General features: G+C 45.3%; 2 protein-coding genes across 2 annotated transcripts in view; both read right to left on the reverse strand.

Moving 5' to 3' along the window:
- Positions 1–14,036, reverse strand: part of LOC132454717 (neuronal acetylcholine receptor subunit alpha-7-like) — a 37,776-nt gene extending 23,740 nt beyond the window's left edge. The window contains exons 1-2 of the mRNA XM_060048240.1: positions 13,563–14,036; positions 4,842–4,981 (exon numbers count right to left, since the gene is read on the reverse strand). Of these exons, the coding sequence (XP_059904223.1) occupies positions 4,842–4,981; positions 13,563–13,851 (429 nt within the window). The 5' untranslated portion in view covers positions 13,852–14,036. The remainder of the gene's footprint in view (positions 1–4,841; positions 4,982–13,562) is intronic.
- Positions 14,037–18,602: 4,566 nt separating this feature from the next.
- Positions 18,603–25,000, reverse strand: part of chrnb3a (cholinergic receptor nicotinic beta 3 subunit a) — an 11,487-nt gene continuing 5,089 nt past the window's right edge. Inside the window, exons 4-7 of the mRNA XM_060048241.1 lie at positions 23,884–24,397; positions 22,853–23,043; positions 19,710–19,896; positions 18,603–19,081 (exon numbers count right to left, since the gene is read on the reverse strand). Coding sequence (XP_059904224.1) covers positions 18,947–19,081; positions 19,710–19,896; positions 22,853–23,043; positions 23,884–24,397 — 1,027 coding nt within the window. The 3' untranslated portion in view covers positions 18,603–18,946. The remainder of the gene's footprint in view (positions 19,082–19,709; positions 19,897–22,852; positions 23,044–23,883; positions 24,398–25,000) is intronic.

The raw sequence follows: 25,000 nt of genomic DNA on the forward strand, positions 1-25,000 counted from the left end.
GTGTGTGTGTGTGTGTGTGTGTGTGTCAGGGTGGCACTGGTGAGCCTTCCCAATCTGTTAGGCAGATCTGAAGTGTCAAGGTGTCCTCACTTTGTGCTCAGCCTCTCCTTTGTGCTGTTCTGCAGGGCCTGCCTCCACACACAATGGCTAGAAAGACCTGCTGTAATCCCTGACAGATCTGAGCGGATGGCTTCCCAGTTCCAGGGGGACTTGACAGACGTTGTGTAGCCTTGCTTTTTTATCTTGTCTCTGATATGGTGTCCAACTAAAAGTAAAACCTGTTATTGTCTCTTCAGTGATATGACAAAGAGATAACAGCTGGTAAAGCCCACTGTGGTGTTAAAATAGGATCCAGTGAAGAGACGGTTTGTATTTCACTTCTGTTTTTTAAATCATTGTACAAAAAAGGAAAGGAAAAAGTCCACTGGTCTATACTATATATTAATGAAACCAAAAAGCAGACAGGTCGTTTGTAAGAAACGTATGTTTCTGATATTTTAGAAACAAACTAACAACTCTAAAAACCCAGATAAATTCAGCAGCTTTCTATTTAATGTTTTAGTTCTACAGAAATGCTCTACAAGTTATTTCATTATCTTTAATATAGCGGCATGTATAGGACATTACCGAAGAAGCGTATAGAAAGTAATTTCTTGAATGTCTTCGTGTTTTAATGATGACCCTTCCTCTTGATTTCCTCAGCTAGAGATTCTCAGTCTGGCTGGATAAGAATAACCATATGGAACCTTCTAACTAATTGGCCTGCGTGCTTGTGCGTGCTTGTGTGTGTGTGTGTGTGTGTGTGTGTGTGTGTGTGTGTGTGTGTGTGTGTGTGTGTGTGTGTGTGTGTGTGTGTGTGTGTGTGTGTGTGTGTTGTCCTCCCATCACGCGCTCGGTCTCAGACTGTAGGCACCCTGTGTCCTCATTTCCATAGCGGCGATCTAATCAGAGCCAGATGGACCGTCAGGTCAAACAAGCCGTTTACACTATTCACCATAACACACCAGAGACCACAACATAGTGGCAAAAAACAAGAAAACACAAAATGATTCTGAAAAGTGCACAATCGCCCCAATAACACTGACCAATTTAAGTAAACGATTAATTTAACGATGCAATAAAACAACATATGTAATGTAATATTTGAAATGTGGTAGAGATTTAAAATAACAATGGTTCTGCATTAAAATGTGTCTCTATTAGGGTTGGATAATTCCATTAGAAAGACCCACCTTTATCATGGCCAATAGCCCCTGTCCCCAAAACATTCATTTACATTTAGCGGGTGGTTTTATCCAAAGCGACTTACATTGTCACACATTCACACACCGACGGCGGAGTCAACCGTTCAGACAGAATGGTTGAACGGTTCTCCCTCACTGCTCGTCTGGAGCATTGAGGGTCAGGCCTCTTGCTCAGGGACACCTCGACACTCGCCCGGGATCGAACGAGCAAGCCAACCTGCTCTGTGCTAAACCGACCCCACATATACAACAAAACAATACCTTCACTGCCTACGAGCAGAGATGTTGCACACAACCGATGTTACCAGAGAAAAGCACATCCAGGCCAGCCCATGATAGAGTCAGTGACTGAACAACAGCAGAGAGAGCGCCGGGACACAGCAGCTGGCTGGGAGTGGGTCTGTTCCTCCCCCGCCCTTTGAGACCCATCGACACCAGGTTTATAATCAGGAGCTGAATGCTGAGCGCCATAGAGAGAGGGACTCTGCTTATCTGGTCACAGCGCTTGGAATTAAACGATGAGCTTCTCTGATTGTAGGTCGCGATGACAACGTCCTTCCGCGTGATTAAGGTTTAGTTTTACGGTAATACACTTTTGTTTGTTGATCCTTTGGCTTTTGTCTTTAGGGAACGCAATGTGCAAATTCCTATCAGGTAGAGAGACTGTGTAGATTAAACGATGCAATTATCGCAGAGTGCATTCAACCTGCACTATGTCACTTCTAATCCAAGGATTTTGTTCTCTCTAAATCGATTTGTTCGGTGGAGAAGTTTATTGCAAAAATACAGCTTTAGGTTGATGGCAAGTGATGGCAACAGTTCAAATAGGTTCACATTTTCGTCCGTTTATTTTATGTTTCCAAACCATATTTAATGCCTCAGGTTGTTTTGGTTTGTTCAACCAATCGTAACCGTCTTACTATCAATCTTCACAAAGTGCTCATCAGCTGGCATAGCTGAGAGCACCAGTGAGATCTTCCCATCACTCGATTAGTCTATTAACGCGCCACTACGAATATCATGGCGCAGACGTGAGCGGGCTTGTGACAGAGTGGGTGGTGGGGGGGAGCCTATCTCCAGATGCGCGGGGGGGTGTGACGGTTGGTGGTTCTTGGAGGAGTGCCCGGGGGGCTGGGCTGACAGGCCGTGTGTAGTTTAGCGAGGGGATAGGCGCATTCAAAGCGCTCCGGTGTCGGAGGCGATGGGAGGCGATGCAGAGGGCAGACGTGTGAGGGGAAGCACGCCAGATTGGTTCTGACAGGAAACGTACACCTAATGTGGCAGGATTCGGTTTTACGCTGTAATGTGCTGATGGCAAGGAACAACGTGGGAAAAGGAAAAGTATGAGAGAGACATGGAGGGGGCTGGATTAGTATTACTCCAAGCCCAAAGGTTTTGGGTTTGAGTCTAGAGTGTTCCTGTCTAGGTGTATTAACCTTTACATTCTGGGCATTTAGCGGATGCTTTAATCCAAAGCAAGTCCGAAGTACATTTGTCAGAAGAAGAGACAATATATCGCTGTCGGTAGTACAGTAAGGATGTTCATAGAACCAACAATTTTTAGGTGTACCTGAGCAAGAAAAATGTGTTATATCATAAGATGTGTTGGATAAAAGGTTAAATGGTGAATAGGCGATGAATGTTTGCATGTGAGTTTGAGTGTGTGTTTAAAGGTGTCATTCCCCGAGAAACCATTTAATCTTTTTCCTTTGGCAATACGATAGGTCACTCGGAGTTGCATATGCATGCTGAACGTGAAAATGTTCTTCTACCTCGATTGCCTGCATTAGCAAATGAAAGAAAAAAGACGCATAAACAAGCAAATTAGAAAAGCCTCACCAACTGACGTCAGTTGGTGAATTAGCATTCAAGGCCTCGCCCACCTTTGGCTTGCGACGGCGAACGGGAAGACATCCCTCTCTGAGTCTCTCTGGAAGCTTAATTGATTTTAATACTGCGACGGACATTGCTGTTAGCCAATCAGAGGATAGACATTTGCCTGTCATGAATATTCAAGAGTAAGAGCCTAAATCCTGTCGTTCCTCCCCGCCCACCTCCTCCGCCACACTAGAACAGCGTGAAACAGGAGCACCAGAGCATTCCACCAAAACCGACTCACAGGGCATTAAGTGCTACTAGTGACCACCGCAAAATTGATGAAAAAACAATGCAATGACACCTTTAACTTTTTCCCAATATGTGGTAAATCACTCTTCTAAACTCACGTCCTGCTAACTGTGCGAGGGGGAGGGTGCACTACAACGAACCACAAGCTACTGCAGACTGGAGACAATCCAGGGTAGTGAATCTAACCATCAAGGACTAGAGCTCCTGGAAGCAGTTATCTTTGGACTGTTGTTAACCGATCTTATCCTCTACGCACACTTCACGGATATCCATGCATTTGCGGCCATTTGGAATTGAATGAGATTAGGGTTTATTTTTGCCTCTGATTCGGGGCATTGTGTGAAATTGGAGATGGCTGTCTGATGCCTTGTGGGTAAGAGTGGGAGAGGTTGGGTCTGGGCTTGATAAGAACTACCCGGTTCTCCTGTTTATTACGTTATATTGCTCCTTAGGACATCTGGAGCGTTGTCTGTTGGAAGCTCCTCATCATCTCCTCTCTCTCTGTCCGAATGTGTAGCATGCTAGTGTTAGGAGTAACAGCCACCTATGTAAACCAAGCAACACAATAGTTTATTAGTGTATAGTGTAATCTATCGTTGTGTAGTTTAGCCTACAATAGTAAACTATAATGTATATAACTATGTTGTTTGTCACAATTAGGCCTATAGCCATTCAGATATGCGGTGACTGTCATAAAGCATAAAGAAAGTAAGACCTTGAAAGGAGAAGAGAGAGCGCGAGCAGACAGACCTGAGAGGAGTCGCTCCTAACAGAGCCCAATATAAAGCCCAAATGAAGAGTGAAACGAAAACTGAACGAAGGCAACATTCTTACTGTTTGGTTCGGGGCCAGTGGCTCGCAGCATCGACAACAACCAGACTAAGGAATCCGACAAGAAATAAGATTCTGATATCCTTCACCCTGTTTACTCTCCTCTGCCTTGCCTCGGTCCTCTCCTGCCTCTCCGGTTCAATGCGTGCAACTCTTGGTGAAATACTAATAAACACACATTGAACTCACCGTTGAACCCACACCAGCCAAGATATACACCGATAGACAGACGGATGGACGTACGGACAGATGGAATTATGGACAGACAGACCAATATATTGACAAACAGACAGACAGACAGACAGACAGAGAGACAGGCAGGCAGACAGACAGACAGACAGACAGACAGACAGACAGACAGACAGACAGACAGACAGACAGACAGACAGACAGACAGAGAGACAGACAGACAGACAGACAGACAGAAATGTCGGACAGACAGACAGACAGACAGACAGACAGACAGACAGACAGACAGACAGACAGACAGACAGGTCAGACAGACAGACAGACAGACAGACAGACAGACAGACAGACAGACAGACAGACAGACAGACAGACAGACAGACAGGTCAGACAGACAGGTCAAACAGACAGACAGACAGACAGACAGACAGACAGACAGACAGACAGACCCACCACGTCGATGATCTGCAGCAGGGTGAGGCCCAGCTCCACCACGATGGGAGCGGAGTCGTTGTGGACGGGGCGCTCCAGGCGGTTGTAGTTCACCATCAGCTCCCTGTAGAGCTTCCTCTGGTACACACCACCATGACACCCTGGGGAGAGAGGGGGAGACAGGGGGAGGGAGAGGAGGGAGGGAGAGGGAGAGGGAGAGAGAGAGAGAGAGAGAGAGAGAGAGAGAGAGGGGGAGAGAGGGAGAGAGAGAGAGAGAGAGAGAGAGAGAGAGAGAGAGAGAGAGAGAGAGAGAGAGGGAGAGAGGAACGAGACAGAGAGAGAGAGAGAGAAATAGAGACAGACAGGCAGACAGAGAGAGAACAAGAGAGATAGAGCCAGACAGGCAGACAGACGGACAGAAAGAGCAACAGAGAGGTGATGGTTGTGATTGGGATGACAGTGATCGTGAGGATGATGATGATGATGATGATGATGATGATGATGATGGGGTAGTAATTAGGAATAGTAAAAAGAGCAAGGGCAAAGGAAAGGAGAGGACAGTAGTGAGGGAGAGAGGAACGGAAGGAGGAGACAGGAGGCAGAGGTAGCAGGGACAAATGAGGAAAGACGAGTGAGGAAGGGATTGATGCAGGAAATGAGAACAAGATGAGATGATTGAGTGTTGGAGGAGGGGAGAGGGGGAAGCATTGAAGATTACACAGCGGGAGAAAACGTTTGAGGGAGGAACAAGGGAAGTGATTAACGATACTAACGTAACTTGGTGCTGCTATCAATATTAAATAGCACTTTAACAAACTCACTTTTCAACACTTACTTAAAGAGATTCATTAACATGTAATGTTGATAAATTAATCAATGCCACCATCATGAGCAGACCTGAACTGATGAATTGTGCCCAACACATCACACAAAATCCCGAAGGAATACCAAAGACCATACAATCTCTTGAAAGAAGTAATATCACAGGGAGAATTATGCCTGTAATCACTCCTATTCTGCGTCTCTTGTACTCATTAGGCCTCGTTCAGGGTTCACACAGGAAGGCTTTCAGTCACAGCAAGGGTCGGAAATCTCTCCCTGTGAAGTCAGCCCAGGTACACATGTTCTCCTGTCTCTTCTCCAGCTCTCTGTCTCTTTTTTGCACTCTTCTCTCTATTTTTTTTTCCTTTTCCTTCTTAGTGTCTTTCAGAACTCAACAAATCGAATGAAGTAAACCTAAATGGGAATCCAATGATAACCGGTTTGATAAAAATAGGACAGAATCGGATATGATAGAATGTAGATCTTCTCCGTTTGCCAAAATGTTTGTGGATTTGTAAAGACCCAGATAGATGAAATCATGAATGCACATTTTCCTTATTACTAGACTCCCATCAGCACCCTTAAACTGGATGGCTGCTGTGCCTTCCTGTGTGTGTGTGTGTGCGTGCGCGCCTGCCTGCGCGCGCGTGTGTACGCCCCCCCCCCCCCCCCCCATCAACCTCTCCGCCCTGTCTAACTTCCTCAGGTCTCGGCAGACAGGCTCTCCGTGTCCCTTATTCAAGCTCAGATGTCGTCTCAGCGCGTCTCGGTGTTTACGGAGTGACAGCCGAGGCGCGAGCGTCAAGCTCAGAGCTGCCGCGCACGGTTGGCTACTCGGCTGAACGGGCCGAGACACTAAACAAAGCGAGCGCCTGCCTTGTATATCAGCGTGTAAGTCAGCGGCTTGTGCAGGGGACCCAGAGAATCGGAGATAATGCGGCAGAGCGCGTGACAGAGAGCCGTTGCGTCATCTGGAGGGGATGAGGTGAACAAGTTTTTTTTTTTTTTTGGTTTCCATGCGTCCGTCAAAGAAGAGAGAAATGAAAGATTGGCCGAGGTCGAAGCTCTTGTTATTTGTTAATTGGTGAGCGCTGTATTGTGCTAGTGTTTACCCCTTCCAGGTGTTCCCAATCAGGTACAATAGGCTTTGATTACGCTTTGCACAAAACATTGCCTTCCTTTATTTATTTTCCTTTTAGAACTAACCTTCGTTTTGCTTTCTGCATATTGTTTGCCAGCACACTTATCCCTGCAAGTCTGCATCAATTTGTCCAAACAAATGAATAAACAAATAATCCAAACATTTTGTTAGTTATTTTCATGCTTTATTTTATCCGTCTTGCAATTGCCCAGAGTAAAAACATTTAAGGTCTGTTGCATATCCAGAATATGATTTTTCCTTCAACTCCATCCGCCTTTCAATCAACTCAACGTTAATATTCTTGCGTAACCATTTCCCAACATCCCTTGCTTGTTCGATTAGGTAAACTCTTCTTCTGTCGTACCCAGTGATCCTCCTCTTACCCCTTAGAAATGCTACCAGACAACACTGCTCTCCATCTACCTCCCTGTAATCTATGCCACACAACGGACAACACTTTCTCCCTTCCGCCACTGTCACTGACTCGGGGAGGATGCCATCTCTACAAAATTATCTTTTACATTTACATTTTCATTTACATTCAGGGCATTTAGCAGACGCATTTAGCAGACGCTTTTATTTGTCATTTGTCAGAAGAAAGAGAAACAATATATCTGTCGGTACAGTAAGGATTTTCATAGAACCAAGTGCCAACACTTACAATCGCTAGGTTAACCCATTCCCACTGTACAACAAAGATAGCTAGGATAAGATGCTCCACGATACTAAGTACTATTTTTAAGTGCCGGGACGTACAATAATAAGTGCATACGAGGGTCGTGGCGGGCGCATAAGGCGGGTGGGGGAGGCTACGGAGAGTCCAGGTGAACTCTGAACAAGTGAGTCTTCAGTCTCTTGCGGGAGCTGGTGAGTGACACTCGGTCGTGACGTCGGCAGGGAGCTCGTTCAACCACTGCGGTGCCAATACAGTAGATGCAAATGACTACGTTTCTGAGAACACAAATCCCAGTCGTATTCCCAAATGCAGCGGGAAGACCCTATTCTGGAACAATACAATCTGAATATTTACATGCGATGAATAAAAGAAAGAAACATCAATCCTAATATATCTTTGAAATATTATGTACTGAATAAAACATGGACGAAAAAACAAAAAAAAAGCATGAGCCAATAAAAATACAGCCCAAAAGACACAGCTCCGATGCAAACAATATTTCGGAGGGTTTCTAAGGTCCCTAACGATGCACACCTGGTCTCCTCCAGTCGTTAGTTGGGATAGAGGGCTGGTAGAGAATGACCTTTAGCTGGGAGGCTGTGTGTAGGCTCTGAGGAAGGAGATCTGGGACCCTTCTGAAATGGGCTACAAGAAGGGATTACTCAGAGCCGCCAAAAGATATTATTTCTTAATCTGCGTCTCAGGGAAAAGGCTGAGATGAACCGAGCTTGGACCGTTTATTGTTCAGTGGGAGCTTTTGGTGAGACATCCAGCGTTATGGTCAGTCAGGCAGTTGAGAAATAAGTAAAGAGCAGATATTTATGTGTATCTTCTAAGATAAATGGATATGGTGAATAATGTGAACTAATGGGAGAATACAACTGCAGAAATCTATTTGGCCCCATATTGAACCTTGTGGCGCACCCTACTTAATAGGGACAAAGAAACATACTATGATCTACAGTGCAACAAATGCTGCAAATACTTCACAATAGAGCATCGTTGTTTGAGCAGCAGTGGCATGAGTCAGGGGGAAAAAGGCTGGAGGTTGACACGATTGTGACCAACTTTAATGGATTCAGCAGGGTTTCAAAGTTGACGCGTGCAGTGGCAAGACACAGCACTCCTGCACAGACCACGCGAATCATGGCAGCAAGGGAATACCATTGGATGTTCCGTTGGTTCTATCGTATCATGTGAATGTTCCTATGATTGTTGGTTGTTACATCCTTGAAAGCTTTCACTCATTTTCAGAGCCATGGTAGACGTGATAAAGTGTTGGGCATCATTAGAGCAAGCTTTATGATCATCACTCTAAAGATTGAGGTAATTTCTCTTCCCCTTGAAGGGAGGGAGTTTAACCGGCATTGCTTAAAAGCTGCAATTAAATCAAGGTTAGTTGGATAATTACTACATCAACAAAAAGCGTTCTTCGGTCGTAACAAGGTCGGACTGAACTCGAATTAAATAGCGTGTGACCTAAGAAGACCGTGGCTGGATAATAAAAAGAAAAGTGAATTAGGAGAGAAATCAGAGTATATATCGCAAGGGGTCCAGCACAGAGCCCTTATCAAGAGTTGTTAGGCAGAACCAGGAGGGGTAAAGGAAGCAATGACATTTAGAAAATGCGCAACAGCAATAACAAATAAATCTCCGGGTGATCAGTCATCCTGTGTTATTCCATTACTATAACTCACCAGTAACTCGCTACAGGGCAAACATAGCAGATGGTACTGGTGGGGGATCAGGAGAAGCAGGTGAGTGCTGCTTCTTATTCTGCCCTGTATCTTTCCTCCTCTCTCCCCTTAGCCCCGCCTCCATCTGCGTTAATTAGTAATTGGTGTTCCTGTGTGTTCTCAGACGTCTCCCTTAGTTGTCCCTGACATGTGTTCTTTATGTGTGTGCTTTGACGTCATCTTTGCATTTTTCACTCGCCAATCTAGTTTTCAGGTTTATTTTCCTGTTTCCTGTTCATTGAATGGTTGTTTTTTTGACCGTGAAAGTTCTTCGAAGTGTTGTTTGCGTGACCTTTATTAAACACCTTCTCGACTCTGCTCTTGAGTGGGTGTCTGCTCACTACAATGTCGATCTAAAGGGCAAGGCTGCCTTCAAAGACAATGAATATCCCTGACACATACATGACCCTTTATCACTGACATGTATACACATTATATGTTTAACACTAGTGAAATACATACATTTGTATATCACTATATTGACAAACATACGTATGTATTCATGTATCGTACTGATAGCTGTTTGTCACTTTATCACTGACAGATAAATATATATAGATATGTATATATACATATAGGTATGTATGTATAACACTAGTGATATAAATACATTTGTATGTCTCTTTATCTCTGACAGATGCATAAACATATTTATAACAATAGTGTAATACATCCATATCGTCTGTCAGTACTGATCGATGTTTGTCTCCTTATCCCATCCTCCTGACTACCAGTAGTTCAAATTTGTCCTCTGTGGAGGACATTTGTAAACCTGAATATCTCCCACCCATAGCATACTACTGCATTAACTCCTTTTGCTATCTACAGAGGACATTTAGGGCTTTTCAATGATACCAAATGTGAGGGGGTGGGGCTTTGGTACAAATACTTCCTCATTCTGGAAAATGGAGTCCATCATTCCAAGCACATTTTATGGGAAAAGGAAAAGTAAGTGCATGATACTTTTTATTTAGCAAATTTTGACTTGAAATGTTGTTTGCATATTTTATATAAGTCTCTTAAGAACACATTAAAACATTCTCTGAATTATTTTAGATGTATTTCAGCATAGTATTTACATGTTTAAAAAATGTCCTCTGTAGTGGAAATTTGTAGTTATTTCTTCCATTTTGTTGTTATTTTTCAAATGAAAAGAAAGGGAGTCATTCTCAGAAGCAGAGAGAATTTTACTTCGAATTGTTGATGGAAACTCAGATATTGAGTTGTCTGATGAAGAAGATCAGGATGCAGTGTTTGAGCCAGAAGCAGAGAAAGATGATTCAGAGAGCTCTGAGGATGAAACTCAGGCAGGGCAAGCAGACGCAGAGGAGTCAGATCAAGCAGAACAGTCCACATCTATGTCCAGTCAGCGTCCACTGTGGAGCAAGAATTCAAAGTACAGATTGACTTTGTATTACATTTATTTTTATTTTTTTTTCTCTAACAATTGAGTCATTTTAATTTTGTTTTTCTCCCTTTATTGGCTTTCCTTAGATTCGAATTCCAACGTGATGATCCTCCAATTATTCACAACAATGATGCCATGACATCAATGATGCCATTCACGTACGGCGTTCCGATGCCCACTGACGACACATGATGTCTTTAAAGCACAACAAAGCAAAAAAAAAAAAAAAAAAGTGATAAGCAGTTATTTGGATGTTCAACTCATTCTCATGTTGACTTTTTGATATTTTCTATGAGATTAACTAGTTGCCATGAAGGTTCCATTTCACATGTATGGCGTTCCGATGTCCACTGCAGTGGACACATGATATCTTAAAAATAAAAACATTTTTTTCCAAAAAAATGTTGTCAGTATTCTAATTACCTTACACAGATTGGGGAATTTAAAAAAATGTGATCTGACAATATTTTTTTTCCTGGTAGTCAGGAGGATATATATATATATATATATATATACACATACATACATCCTGTATGTATGTGTATCACTGACAGATGTTGAGTTGTAAGTCCTCATCCAGTTGATGCTTCAATTAGCCCAGTCGCAGACTGACATGCACTGAGTCCATGCAATCCATCACAATGTTTCCCATGTACCGCGGATGACAGCGGGTTGGGAAAACAGGAATTAAATGTCAAAACCATCCCCGCATATTTAGTTCACATGAACCCAGGATTAGCAGCAGCAGTACATGGAAGAGTGTCTTATGTTACAGCTGGCAAGACTCCTCTCAAACAGTCAAACAGCAACTTCTGTCTGTCAATGTCTGTCTGTCTCTCTGTCTGTCCTAGTCTGTCTCTCGATCTGTCTGTCGATCTAACTGTCTGTCAATCTGTCTGTCGGTCTGTCGGTCTGTCTGTCTGTCTGTCTCTGTCTGCCGATCTGTCTGTCTGTCTGTCTGTCTGTCTGTCTGTCTGTCTGTCTGTCTGTCTGTCTGTCTGTCTGTTTGTCTTTTTGCATATCTGCGTTTCTGTGTGTTTTCCTGTCTGTCTGTCGAAATATTGATAGCATTAATAATACAAAAATATAATAGCAAAGTGCCATAGAAAACCCACTGGATATTATAGAAATCCATAATGTGCACATTTACATTAAACACTCCGCTTAACTTCCTCTAAAGTTGGCCACATCATTAGGCTATTGAGTAGTTAAAGTTATGCATTGTTATATTTTTATTGCTATTCTCGTTTTGTGGATTGTTTGCTTAATGGCTTGCAGCAAATAAATTGTGTTTTTCCGAGCATACGTTGCAAAACACACACACACACCTACACACACCTACAAACACACTCTCTCACACACAGAAACACACACACGCACACGCACCTGCACACAGACACACAGACACACACGTTACAGCGTGTACTCTGTACTCCAGTGTACACTGGAACTGAAGCCTGGTGGGAAACAGTTTGAGGCGTTTCTATTACAGAGACCTCATCCTGTTAGGGTGAAGATGCTCAGAGTCTGAGTCATCAATGTCATCGTGTGTGTGTGTGAGCGTGTGTGTGCATGTCTTGTGTGTGTGTGTGTGTGTGTGTGTGTGTGTTTGTTTCTGTGTGTGTGTGTGCATGCGACTCCCCTCTCTGAAGACTGTAACAAGTTCAGAGTTTCCAAATCCACTGAATACATTTAAACTCTCACTCTCTTAGTTTCTCAGACTGAATGTTTTCCTCATGGAAAGCCCTTCAGAACCAGAGTATAGAAGCCCTTCAGAACCAGAGTACAGAAGCCCATCAGAACCAGAGTACAGAAGCCCCTCAGAACCAGAGTACTGAAGCCCTTCAGAACCAGAGTATAGAAGCCCTTCAGAACCAGAGTATAGAAGCCCCTCAGAACCAGAGTATAGAAGCCCCTCAGAACCAGAGTATAGAAGCCCCTCAGAACCAGAGTATAGAAGCCCCTCAGAACCAGAGTATAGAAGCCCCTCAGAACCAGAGTATAGAAGCCCCTCAGAACCAGAGTATAGCAGCCCCTCAGAGTATCGAGACAGTATAGCAGTACAGTAGTATAGATATGAAGAACGGACATCTTGGTGTGTTTTCTTAAATTAGCCAGTGCTACCTGGGGGGGAGGGGGGGTGGGGGGAGGGAGGGGGCTGTGTCACTGCAGGCACCCCGGAGCCAGATGTGGCCATGGCACTAAGGAGGTCAGGGAGCTGGGGGGACATGGGTGGAGGGGGCACAAACAAACCCACCATCTCTCGCCTCTCTCTCTTTAAGTCTCTCAATCTCTCCCCCCCACGTCTCTGTTTTCTTCCTCTTTCTCACTCTCTCTATTCATCGCAAAGTATATCTCCCCAATCTCTCCCCCTCTCTCTTTTCCCCTCTCTCTCTCTCTCTCTCTCTCTCTCTCTCTCTCTCTCTCTCTCTCTCTCTCTCTCTCTCTCTCTCTCTCTCTCTCTCTCTCTCACACCCCACTCTCTCTTTCTCTCTCTTTCTCTCTCTCTCTCACACCCCACTCTCTCTTTCTCCCTCCCTCTCTCTCTCTCTCTCTCTCTCTCTCTCTCTCTCTCTCTCTCTCTCTCTCTCTCTCTCTCTCTCACACGTACACACACAAAAAAACACACACACACACACACACACACACACACACACACACACACACACACACACACACACACACACACACACACACACACACACACACACATACACACATACACACACACTTTACAATTTTCTTTACATTTATCCGCATGCACCCAGTTTGTAATTAATGAATGTCAATCATCACCATCATAACAAATTGCAAATTCAGCTGATCATACAAATAATTCCAATGAAACAAAAATCTGAATTCCACTAAAACAATAATGTACTTCTTATCAAACATATCACTTTAATCATCACCAGGTGCATGAAAACAACGAATGAAACGATGAAACGCAACAACCTACCTTGCTCGCAGAACGTCATCCAGAGACACAATCCAACGAGTAGCGATCCAACGCACCTCGGAGGCATCGCGGCGGCTGATCTCAGACCCGTTAAACTTCGAGGAGTCCTCCTGACGGGAACTATCCTGCTGGCACTGCCGAGCCGCCTCTCTCCACTGCCAAGTCTCTCTCTCTCTCTCTCTCTCTCTCTCTCTCTCTCTCTCTCTCTCTCTCTCTCTCTCTCTCTCTCTCTCGCTCTCGCTCTCACACTGATCGTGTTCAGTGTCTGAAGACGTACAGGTCGAAACATTTTCTTTTGTCCGTCATCATTTTTGGGCGACTCAAATGAACCAGAGTTCGTCTTGTGTGCAAAAGCCTCATAACTACAGCCTACAGACTCCAACTATCACCTCAACTATTGACCATGCTAATAGAAGTCCACCGAACTATACGCGTTTGTTTTGTCTCGCTGGTCGCTGTCCGCGGTCCTGAAACGACGCGCCATCGATCACTGCGACGCGCCAGCGAAACGTGGGATCATGTTTACTATAATAACTTTAATCTCAATGATCACTATAATCAATATAATCCCTCGAATCACTAGAATATCTATGATCACTCAGATTTTAATCACTAGGATCACTAGATCAATAGGATCCTTAGGATCCCTATGATCACTTCGATCACTAATCAATATATCACCAGAATCAGTATGATCACAAGAATCACTAGGATCTCTATGATCACTACGATCACTACGATCACTATGATTACAAGAATCACTTTGATCATTAGTATTACTATGATCACTATGATCACTAGAATCACTTTGATCTCTAGAATCACTATAAAAGGATCAATTTATCACTAGAATCACTGTTATCCCGAGAATTATTACAATTACAATTCTCCTTCTTTACTTAGAGTGTTCCTGAATTGCTTCATCATCTCAGCAGAAGCCTTTCACTATATATTTGACACTGTGTCACAGCAACAAGACGATATGTCACAATACATAATTCCCGTTAATTATGTAGTGATTTGTTGACTTTATACTTTCAGCATCATATGCTGTGCATTCATGTTGTTTTCATGATGTCATTTTGCCTGACTGAGCTCTTGTTAAGACTTATCAGCATCATGCTTCCACTGCTGTACATGTTGTTAATACTGTATGGCCATCTTTGTGTGTTCGTGTGTGTGTGTGTGTGTGTGTGTGTGTGTGTGTGTGTGTGTGTGTGTGTGTGTGTGTGTGTGTGTGTGTGTGTGTGTGTGTTTTAGCGTTGCTGCAGTCTGTGGGTCACAGTCGTACACCCCACAGGCACAGAGATAGCATGTCAGACTTGTGGAGAGGTTGTATGTGTGTGTCTTTTGTGCGAGTGTGTGTGTTTGTATGTATGTGTGTCTGCATGCGTGTTTGTGCGTGATTACTCATGTGTGTGTGTGTGTGTGAGAGAAAGTATGTTCTGATGGATGGATGCCTGATTGTGTGAGAGAGAGTGAGAGCGCAAGAGCGTGCTTCTGTGTGTGAGTGTGCATGTGTGTGTGTGTGTGTGTGTGTGTGTGTGTGTGTGTGTGTGTGTGTGTATGTGTTTCTGTGTGTGGGTGTGTGCATGTGTTAATGTGTGTGTCAGTGTGTGTGTAGTCATGCGTGTGTGCGTGCGTGCATGCTGGCGTGCGTACGTGTCGAGGCACTCCTCTTAGTGACTTATCGCTTTAGTTTTTCCTCGACCTCTCTGATCTCATGCAACTACTGCTCTCACGCTTGGATCTCCCCCTCGCCCTCCTCTCTCCTTTCTTCACGTCTCCTGTGGGAGTTTGAATTTGTGTGCAGACCTGGGAACAGCGGGCAGGACGGGTACCCTGGCCTTAACTAATGCACCTATTGTGACAGTCGGTCGTCTGTCAGGGCGTCGTGGTACTGGCGGCTAAAAGGAAAAGCTGAAACACCTGATGCAAACTGAAGGACACACACTTGAGATACATGGCGATACACATTCTCACTTCAAGAGGAGAAAGTCACCCTTATCATCGTGGATGAAAGCCCTCTCTTTGAAAGCTTATCATTGGTCAATCGGGTTACTCATACACCAGTCACCAGACATTTATGTGTGTGTGTGTGTGTGTGTGTGTGTGTGTGTGTGTGTGTGTGTGTGTGTGTGTTGTGTGGTGTGTGTGTGTGGGTGTGTGTGTGTGTGTGTGTGTGTTTCGTGCAATAAACTCTTCCAACTTGCTGACAATCAGCGAGTGGGCATTTACTGAGCACTCATCCGGGAGGGTCTACAAGAACACACTATAACCTCAATGTGTAGTAACTTACCAACACACACACATACATAGACCTGCAAACAAATACACACACCAACACACGCACACGCACAAAAGCACACACAGAAATACAAACACACACACACACACATTCTCTCAACCACACACGCATGCTCTCTCACACACACACACGTACACACACACACACACACACACACACACACACACACACACACACACACACACACACATTCTCTCAACCACACACGCATGCTCTCTCACACACACACACGTACACACACACACACACACGCACGCACGCACGCACGCACGCACGCACGCACGCACGCACGCACGCACGCACGCACGCACGCACGCACGCACGCACGCACGCACGCACGCACGCACGCACACACACACACACACACACACACACACACACACACACACACACACACACACACACACACACACACACACACACACACACACACACACACTCACTCACTCACTCACTCACTCACTCACATACATATATGCATAAGCACACAAACAGGCACCTATTCATATGCACGTCCATACATGTGTATGCATGTAAACAGAGTTGGATTTGTTGGCATGTTTGAGAAGGAGTCTGTTCATTCTACTGCATCATCTGATTCCCCCTCCATGTCAACCATCAATAGGGGGATGTTGATTTGGAACAGAAACACCAGCTATTTTGTAAACATGTTCATTTGTAATAATCTACACTCCATACATTATGTATGACACAGGCCTACTATTTATTCCTAAATCAATTAATTCATAACCATCCAATCCTGTAATTTATGCTCCGTTGCATCGTTTGCACGGAGTCTGCCAAACTCGGAGCACATTGCGGTTCATTTTCTCAATTCAAAATTACGCCTCCGCCATCTTTCCCAGTTTGTTGTGAATCGGTTGTAAAAAGGGGACCTTTATGCATTGTGCATCCCGACGCCAACGAAAGCCGGGACTCGAACCATCAATTCAATCCAAACCCACTTCCATCTGGCTGAATTCAAATAAACCATAACATGTCCTTCCACATCTAATGAAAAGCTTCCTTCGTGGTGGACCTGTTCAATATAGAGACGCAACTCTCTGAGTTTCATCACAACGGGGCGACTGGCAGATGCTGTCAGTGGCACCTTGATAAAGCGTACGGAGAAGATGACAGTCGCTCAAAACTAGTTTCTGCCCTTATTTCATTTATTTAGCGGAGTGCTTTATTCCGTGCGGTTTATTTTTCCGGTGGTGACGAGAGTTGGTCGTAGGTCACAAATCAGTGGAAGATAACTTCATGCTTTCATACACTGTGCATTGTACTAGAAAGATATGCGACTATGAAAAGGAGAAATGCATACAGACGCACACTCACTCCCACACACACACACACACACACACACACACACACACACACACACACACACACACACACACACACACACACACACACACACGCACACACGCACGCACACGCAGACACACACACACACACACACACACGCACACACGCACGCACACGCAGACACACACACACACACACACACACACACACACACACACACACACACACACACACACACACACACACACACACACACACACACACACACACACACACACACAAACATGTCGGCCTGAGTCAAATCTGAAGAAGTGAATAATGGAATAGTAGGATGAGATCAGACTTAGCAAGTGTGGGGTGAGTTAGAGAGAGCATGGCTACCCATTTTAACGCATCAAGGTAACAGAAATAACAGAATGTTTCCCCCTCTAAAGCAGGCCTCAGGGAAACACAGCAGGATGTTGGCAGATGAAATGCGCACGCTGACCAAACGGCTTTGATGTGAATCTTTTTGCCTTCGGCCCTTTCAAAAGTATAAGGATGCTTAGGATGACAAAGTATTTATTAATGTATCCAAATGCGAAGAAAACGTTTTGTGCCTTTTTTCACATATTACCTCTTCGTTTTTTTAGATCTTAGTTTTTTTCAGCTCCAACACATCCATTGATAGAGGTTTGGCGCCATCTAGTGATGAAACAAAGCGGTTCATTACATACCTGCCTCAGGAACTTTGGTTAATCTAGTTAGGTAACCATCCCCTCCTCGAGACGTTTAAACAACACAAACAAGGTAAAATAGTGGAGATCTTTCATTTTTATTCTGATTGTTGCAACAAAACAGCAAACAAAACCAAACTTAACAATATAGCGGATGTATAAACAATAAGACGTGATGGATACACAGTTTAACGATTGTGCAGTTTTCTGGTTTGCTCAGGTGGACACATAGACGGTATTGAAAGGATTTATATCACCTCAGACATTCATACAGATATACCACCCATATGAAGATATCATTTAATACTCTTATTGCTCTCCCCTGTTCAATCATGCCACAAACATGAAGTGCTATGGAACACATCACAGCCCAGTCAGTGCATTAGTGTGTCGAGTCTCACTTTGTTTTAGAGTTCCTTGTGAAACGCATTGAGAAACGTGTTGAAAATGGCATTCCTGATTTTGAGTGTGTTTTTGTCCTGAGCCAAACATTGATAACGATGGGGTTTTTCTGTGTCAGCACGGCCTCCGCAGGCACTGATAATAACGTCATCCAATTCGGCTTCCAAACAGCCAATAATTACCCATCTTCGCTGTGTTTCTGTCCAGCGAAGATTACCGTGACGCCGAAGACGGTATCTTTGTCTCCCGGCTCCTAGACCGAAATGCACGCAGGTTTGATGTTAGACATCGAGAGGGGGGGGGGTCCCTGCAGGGACCGTTGATCTCAGTGATACACTGGGTTCGGAGCACAACGTACGGGCGTGTTTGGCGGGGGTGTCTGGTGTGTAGGGGGGAGTGTTTGGGGGGGCAGAGGTCAGCCCAGGTATTCACCTCCCTCACGGTGAACACCTCCCCCACCAGCCTCTCACCATCGCTCCCCAGGTTTGGCTCTCGTTGACCGGGGACTCGCTCAGTCAGGGCTGCGTCGGACTCGGCGAAATCAGGACGTGTGTGTGTGGTCTTTTAATTCAATGCATTTGGTTTTGTGCGAGTGTGTGTGTGTGTGGCGTTGTAGCCTTGCTGTGTGTGTGTGTGTGTGTGCAGGCTCAGGGGGGGGTGCTGAAGTACAAGGTGAGCGCCGGGGTGAAGATGAGGATGGTCCCAAGGATGGAGACGGACAGGAACACCCAGAGGAAGATACGATCCAGGACCTGAGCCACAAACTTCCAGTCTTGGACCACCTGGAGGGACACAGAAAAGACCCAGTAGGAGAAGATGAGTAAGAGGATCACTGGGAGGAGACCAGTTTCATTTAGTGGGTTTATTGGGTTATTTGTGTTTTTTTAGTGAAATAAAAAAACACAAATTCGGCTTCATTATCGTCTTTAATACTTTCGTGGGGAATGTTGTTATTTGTTTGGTAGTTGCGGGCGGCTAATTCTGCTTTGGCAATACGATTATGTAGTCATGCTGAATAAATGAACTCTTTCCAAATTAAATTGGGAGAGAGCATGGGGGAAGATATCGAGAGAGAGAGAGAGAGAGAGAGAGAGAGAGAGAGAGAGAGAGAAAAATAGAGAGAGAGAGAGAGAGAGAGAGAGAGAGAGAGAGAGAGAGAGAGAGAGAGAGAGAGAGAGAGAGAGAGAGAGAGAGCAAAAGGAGCGGGAGAAGGAGAGGGAGCCTTAATGAAAGAAAGCCAATAATGCAGAACCGCCACAAAGTGTTGACTAGATTCCACCAATTGGGAAGTGTGAGCTCCACCTCGTTCCTCTTCAATCACAACACGCAGAGGAACCATCTGCTGCTGTACACCGTCCCACAGGCACGTCCTCTCCTCCAGACACGCACACGCTCTGAGTCTGAACACACCTCTCTGATAAAGTGCTCCTTCTTGATGTGCCGGCTGATGTAGCGCACCGAGTTGGTGGCCTTCTCCAGCATGGACAGCCACGCCTGGCTCTCCTCTTCCTTGCCGTCCGGGCCCCTCTGCTTCATGCCCAGACCCCCGCGGGGCTTGGGCTCCGGGTTCTGCTGCTCGAACTCCGAGTAGTGGAACCTGGGACACACACGGAGGAGGTTTTAGTTCCGTCGCGGGAAGTTGCGGAGTGGTAATCGGGAGAGTCGGGAGAATTCCCGGTGGGTTGTGAACGTTTAAGCGGCCGGCCGCCGTCTTGATTACTGCGGGTTAACAATGTTTTGTTTAGGAAAGTTCCTCGCTGCGCCATTTGGCCAGGCTGGGGCTAAGTGATCCTCTCATTCGCTGTCTCCCAGATACGAACACACCCTCACAAACTGTTAACGACGCAACTAAGTCTATGTTTGCACGTCAATGCCGCCAAACCAACAGAAACAAATTGAAAAATTGAGTAAATGAGAGGCCGCTCATTTACTCAATTTGTCCATGTTTTTGTTAGTTTGGAGGCACGACAGCCGTGTCAAGTACGTGGTTTCATTGTTCAGTGGCTCGTACATGGTAACCCCCCTCTCCCACCCACTCTCCCCGATTTTGCTGGGCCTGTCTGCCTCATGTAACTCCCGGGCTGAGAGTGAGTCCCACTCCAGCCCTGATTGAAGGATTTTTGCTTCCATGACAGCCACACGTTTCTGTTAATTAAGATCCAGATAGTCACAGTTTTGTTAAACAATGATGCTTTGAAAGGAACGACATTTCCCACGTTCGAGTTTAATAAGGCAGCACCTCATTTTGGTGTGTTTATTAAGATTCTGATAGCCTCAGTGTTGTTAAACAATGATGCTACGAAAGGTACGACATTTCCAGGGTTTAATAAGGTACCACCTCATTTTGGTGTGTTTATTAAGATTCAAATAGCCACAGTTTTGTCAAACAAAGATGCTACGAAAGACAATATAATAAGGTACCACCTCATTTTGTGTCTTATTATGTTTGATGAAAAGCAACGTGTAAAGATAGGCACAGTATTGTGTTCCATTAGGATGAAAACAATTTACTTTGTTAAACAATGAAGTGAAGAAAGACAATCCCACATTTCTGGGATCAATGAAGTGCATTCTCATTTTGTGTGTTTATTTGTCAGATGAAAAGCAGCATATAAAAATAGCCACAGTGGTTTATTTCATGAAGATGAAAACAATTTACTTGAAGTAAATTGAAAGCAAAGCACCATTTTCCTGAAGCTCCACTTCCTCCTATCTATGGAATAGCCACTGAAAATGTCCCTGGATTTGACTGAAGGTGATCCTGGCAATATTGTTAAACTAAAACCTAAAGTCCACTTCGAAAGTTAGGCACATAGTATCATTGACCAGGCAGCACTATCTTCCATCATGAATCTGAATCGCTTGAATGGTGATGTTCATTCATGTAGATGCACTGCTCTTAAATATTCAAATGTTAATGTTTCATGCTTAATTCTTATTCCATTTTTGTATAGCTGACTCTTTCGTTCAAAGCGACTTACAATAAGTGCATTCAACAATGGAGATCCAACCCCAAAAATCATGCTAGTACACACAATTCAACAAGAGAGAGCTTTAAGTGCTACATCACCGGAACAAAAGATTGAGTCTGAACAGATGATTCCTCAGTCTGCGGGCGAAAGATGTGTTGTTTTCAGCTGTCCTGTTTCAGCCTGTCGTTCCGACATTGAAGAGCCGGGACAGCAAACAATCAGGATCTAGGTGGACAGCAGCTGGGTCCCCTCAGTGAAGAGGTTATCCGCCGTTTGGCGAGACGTAGAGCAAGGTGTCCGGCTGGGGTCATGGTTTGACCATGTCATTGCATTTACTTTTAGCTCTGGTGTGTGCGTCAACGTAACCCACACATCACATCCACTGAGAGCTGTGGCCAGACTGGTGTTGCTACCTTGGACGAGGTCACCATATGTAAACCACTGTTTCTCTTCTCAAGGGCCCCCGGTCGTATTATTCAACACACCATTTTTCAATAGGAGGTTTACTGTGAAAACAAGGTGCTGCCACATATTTCACTTCTCCATACAGCGGCGGTTTAGAGTCAGCTAAACCTTAAAGACCGCAGACAGCCCGTTGTCAGGCTTTACGACCCCCTGGTTCGGCGTTTGCGTGTTAAAGGTGCAATGGCCGAGATTTGAGATTTCGGGCCAGCTCCAGTCTAATTAAAAGCAGAAACCACTCTGCTCATTACCCCTCCCGCTTCCTGCTTGGCCCAGCCTCACAAAGAGAGGCTCTCGTACTAACCCAGATCCCTGGAGCCTTAAAGTGAACGTCCCCACGACATAATGGGAAATGGACGGCATTTATACAACGCTTTTCTAACCGGAGGCCACTCAAAGCGCGTTACAAAATGTATTGCCCAACATTAACCCATTCGCGCACACATTCACACACTGACGGCGGAGTCAGCCACGCAACGTGAGAGCCAGCTCGTCGGGAGCAGTCAGGGTGAGGTGCCTCGCTCAGGGACACAGCCGGGGATCAAACTAGAAACCTTCTAATTACCAGACACATTTTTTTGTTGAAGAGTTTACCTCTAACAAGTGATGGTTTCTCCTCCCTAACTCTCCTAAAACACGCCTCTTACACTCTCATTGTATGTTGTACTTCCTGGCACTTAATGTACACACTAATTGGATGTTTGTACATCCTGGTTCTTAATGTACGCACTTATTGTATGCTTGTACGTCCTGGCACTTAATGTAAACACTCTGTATGTTTGTACGTCCTGGCATTTAATGCAGGCACTTATTTTATGTTTGTATGTCCTGTCACTTAATGTACACACTTATTGTATGTTGTACATCCTTGCACTTAATAAAATAGTACTTAGCATCGTGTATCATCTTGTCCTAGCTGTCTTTGTTGTATACGGGGAATGGGTTAACCTAGCGATGTTAATGCATGGCACTTGGTTCTATGAACATCCTTACTGTACCGACAGAGATATATTGTTGTTTCTCTTTTTTTGGACAAATCTGCTTATTGCAAGTCGCTTTGGATAAAAGCGTCGGCTAAAGCCCCTGAACATAAATGTAAACGGCCGGTCGCGTACAGACCTGTCGGTGTGGCCCCGCATACACAGCATCCTGGGGAGCCTCTGAAGGAAGAGGGTCTTCACCCAGGGGGCCATGGGGTGGTAGGTGGCCGAGGAGCGGTGGTGCACGTTGATGACGAAGACCGTGACGATGATGGAGAAGGTGACGAAGATCATGATGAAGAGGAGGTACTCCCCGATCAACGGGATGACCTGGAAGAAATCGCGTCGTGTGACGATTGGGATTATGTTGCCCTGTGAGCTTGAAGTGTTGAAGTGTGATAGAGGGAAAATAAGTTCAATCTGGGAGTTCAACGTTAAGGAAGGGAGTGAGTGAGACCAACTGAAGTGAATGAATAAATGAAAGCTTTCAACATGCAGCCCCCTCAGCTTGGAACTCCCTCCAGAAAGACTTCAAATTGTAAGAATTGATTTCCTTTGATGACTTTGGAACATTTACTAAAGGACCTAGAATGTGTAAGTATTGGAAATTGTCCCTGTGTAAATTCCTTTACTATGAAATCCCAAACTGTCATTTAATTTTGTGGAAATTCTGTATTTTCGTTTGTATGACACCTATTTGTTATTTTTTATGCTGTCTTCTTGGCCAGGTCTCTCCTCGGAAAATCGATTTGAAATCTCAATCAGACTTTTACCTGGTTAAAATAAATAAACTGGTACTGAATCAAATGCAGTCAAGGAGCAGGGTATTGTGGCACCTCAGGTATCTTACTAATGTCCGGTACACCGCCTACGTGAAGGCAACCTCGTCAAGACACCTCCACCAGCTCCTAACGACCTGTGACCTCTGACCTGTGAGCATCTAACCTGCGCCTAAAAGAGCAGCAAACCCTCTGACCCTGACCACTGACCCCTGACCCCTGACCCCTGAACCCCTGAACCCCAGCACTGTGCGACCCCACCCTCCCCGGTCTCTTCCAACCTTAGAGGAGGACGGGATGATCTCCGAGCACCAAACCCTCTGACCCTGACCATTGACCCCCAGCACCGTGCGCCCCCCCCCGCCCCCCTCCCCCCCCCTCACGGACCAACCTTGGAGGACGAGGGGATGATCTCCTCTATGACGAGCAGGAACACGGTGAGCGACACCAGCACGGAGGTGGACAGCGACAGCTTCTCGCCCTCGTCCGACGGCAGGTAGAACACCAGCACGGTGAGGAAGGACAGCCCCAGGCAGGGGATGATGAGGAAGAGCGTGTAGAAGAGGGGCAGGCGCTTCATGATGAAGTTGTAGGTGACGAAGGGGTACCAGTACACGCCGTCGCGCCGGCTCCCCTTCTTCCCCGTGGCGTTCAGGATCTGCCACTCGCCGTTGTCGAAGAAGTCCTTGCGGTCCACGTAGTCGTCCACCAGCTCCAGGTCCACCATGTTGCCGTCGTACGTCCACGAGCCGAACTTCATGGAGCAGTTCTGCCGGTCGAAGGGGAAGAAGGTGACGTCCATGGTGCAGGACGACTTGTAGCTGGCCGGCGGCTTCCAGGTGATGGTGCCGTCGGAGCGCACCATGGCCTTGGTCATCAGGGAGCCCACGAAGCGGCCGTCCGCACTGGGGGAGACGGGGGGGGCAGAGAAGGGGGTCGGAGGTGGTTCAGGACAGGAGACGGAGGAGGGGAAGCGACCGCCGAGTTGGGCCGAGGGTCCATTTGCAAACGAGTGAGGTGGTTCGAATAACGCACGACGAGGAAATGGCGCATATTGTGTTGTTGCTTTTGCGAGTTTTCCTTCACCCTCATGCTGGAACCCTCATAAGTGGCACTTTATGTACGCACTTATTGTCTGTCGTACGTCCTTTCACTTAACGATAGTACTTTTTGTATCATCTTACCCTAACTGTCTTTGTTGTTATCGGGGAATGGGTTAACTTAGTGATTGTAAGTGCTTGCCACTTGGTTCTATGAACATCCTTACTGCACCGACAGAGATATATTGTTGTTTCTCTTTCTTCTGACAAATGTACTTATTGCAAGTTTTTTTTGATAAAGCGTCTGCTAAATGCCGTAAATGTAAATACTCTCTAATGCGCTCAGACTCACACAAGTTAGTTCTCTCGCATGTGGGTACTACTTAATAGTCACTCCTTGATTGTTATTCTACTTCACTCTGAGCGTTCACATTTATCACGGTTAATTAGGATTAGAAGGGTTGCCTT

This window comes from Gadus macrocephalus, chromosome 3 (assembly GCF_031168955.1).
Source record: "Gadus macrocephalus chromosome 3, ASM3116895v1".
Taxonomy (NCBI): domain Eukaryota; kingdom Metazoa; phylum Chordata; class Actinopteri; order Gadiformes; family Gadidae; genus Gadus; species Gadus macrocephalus.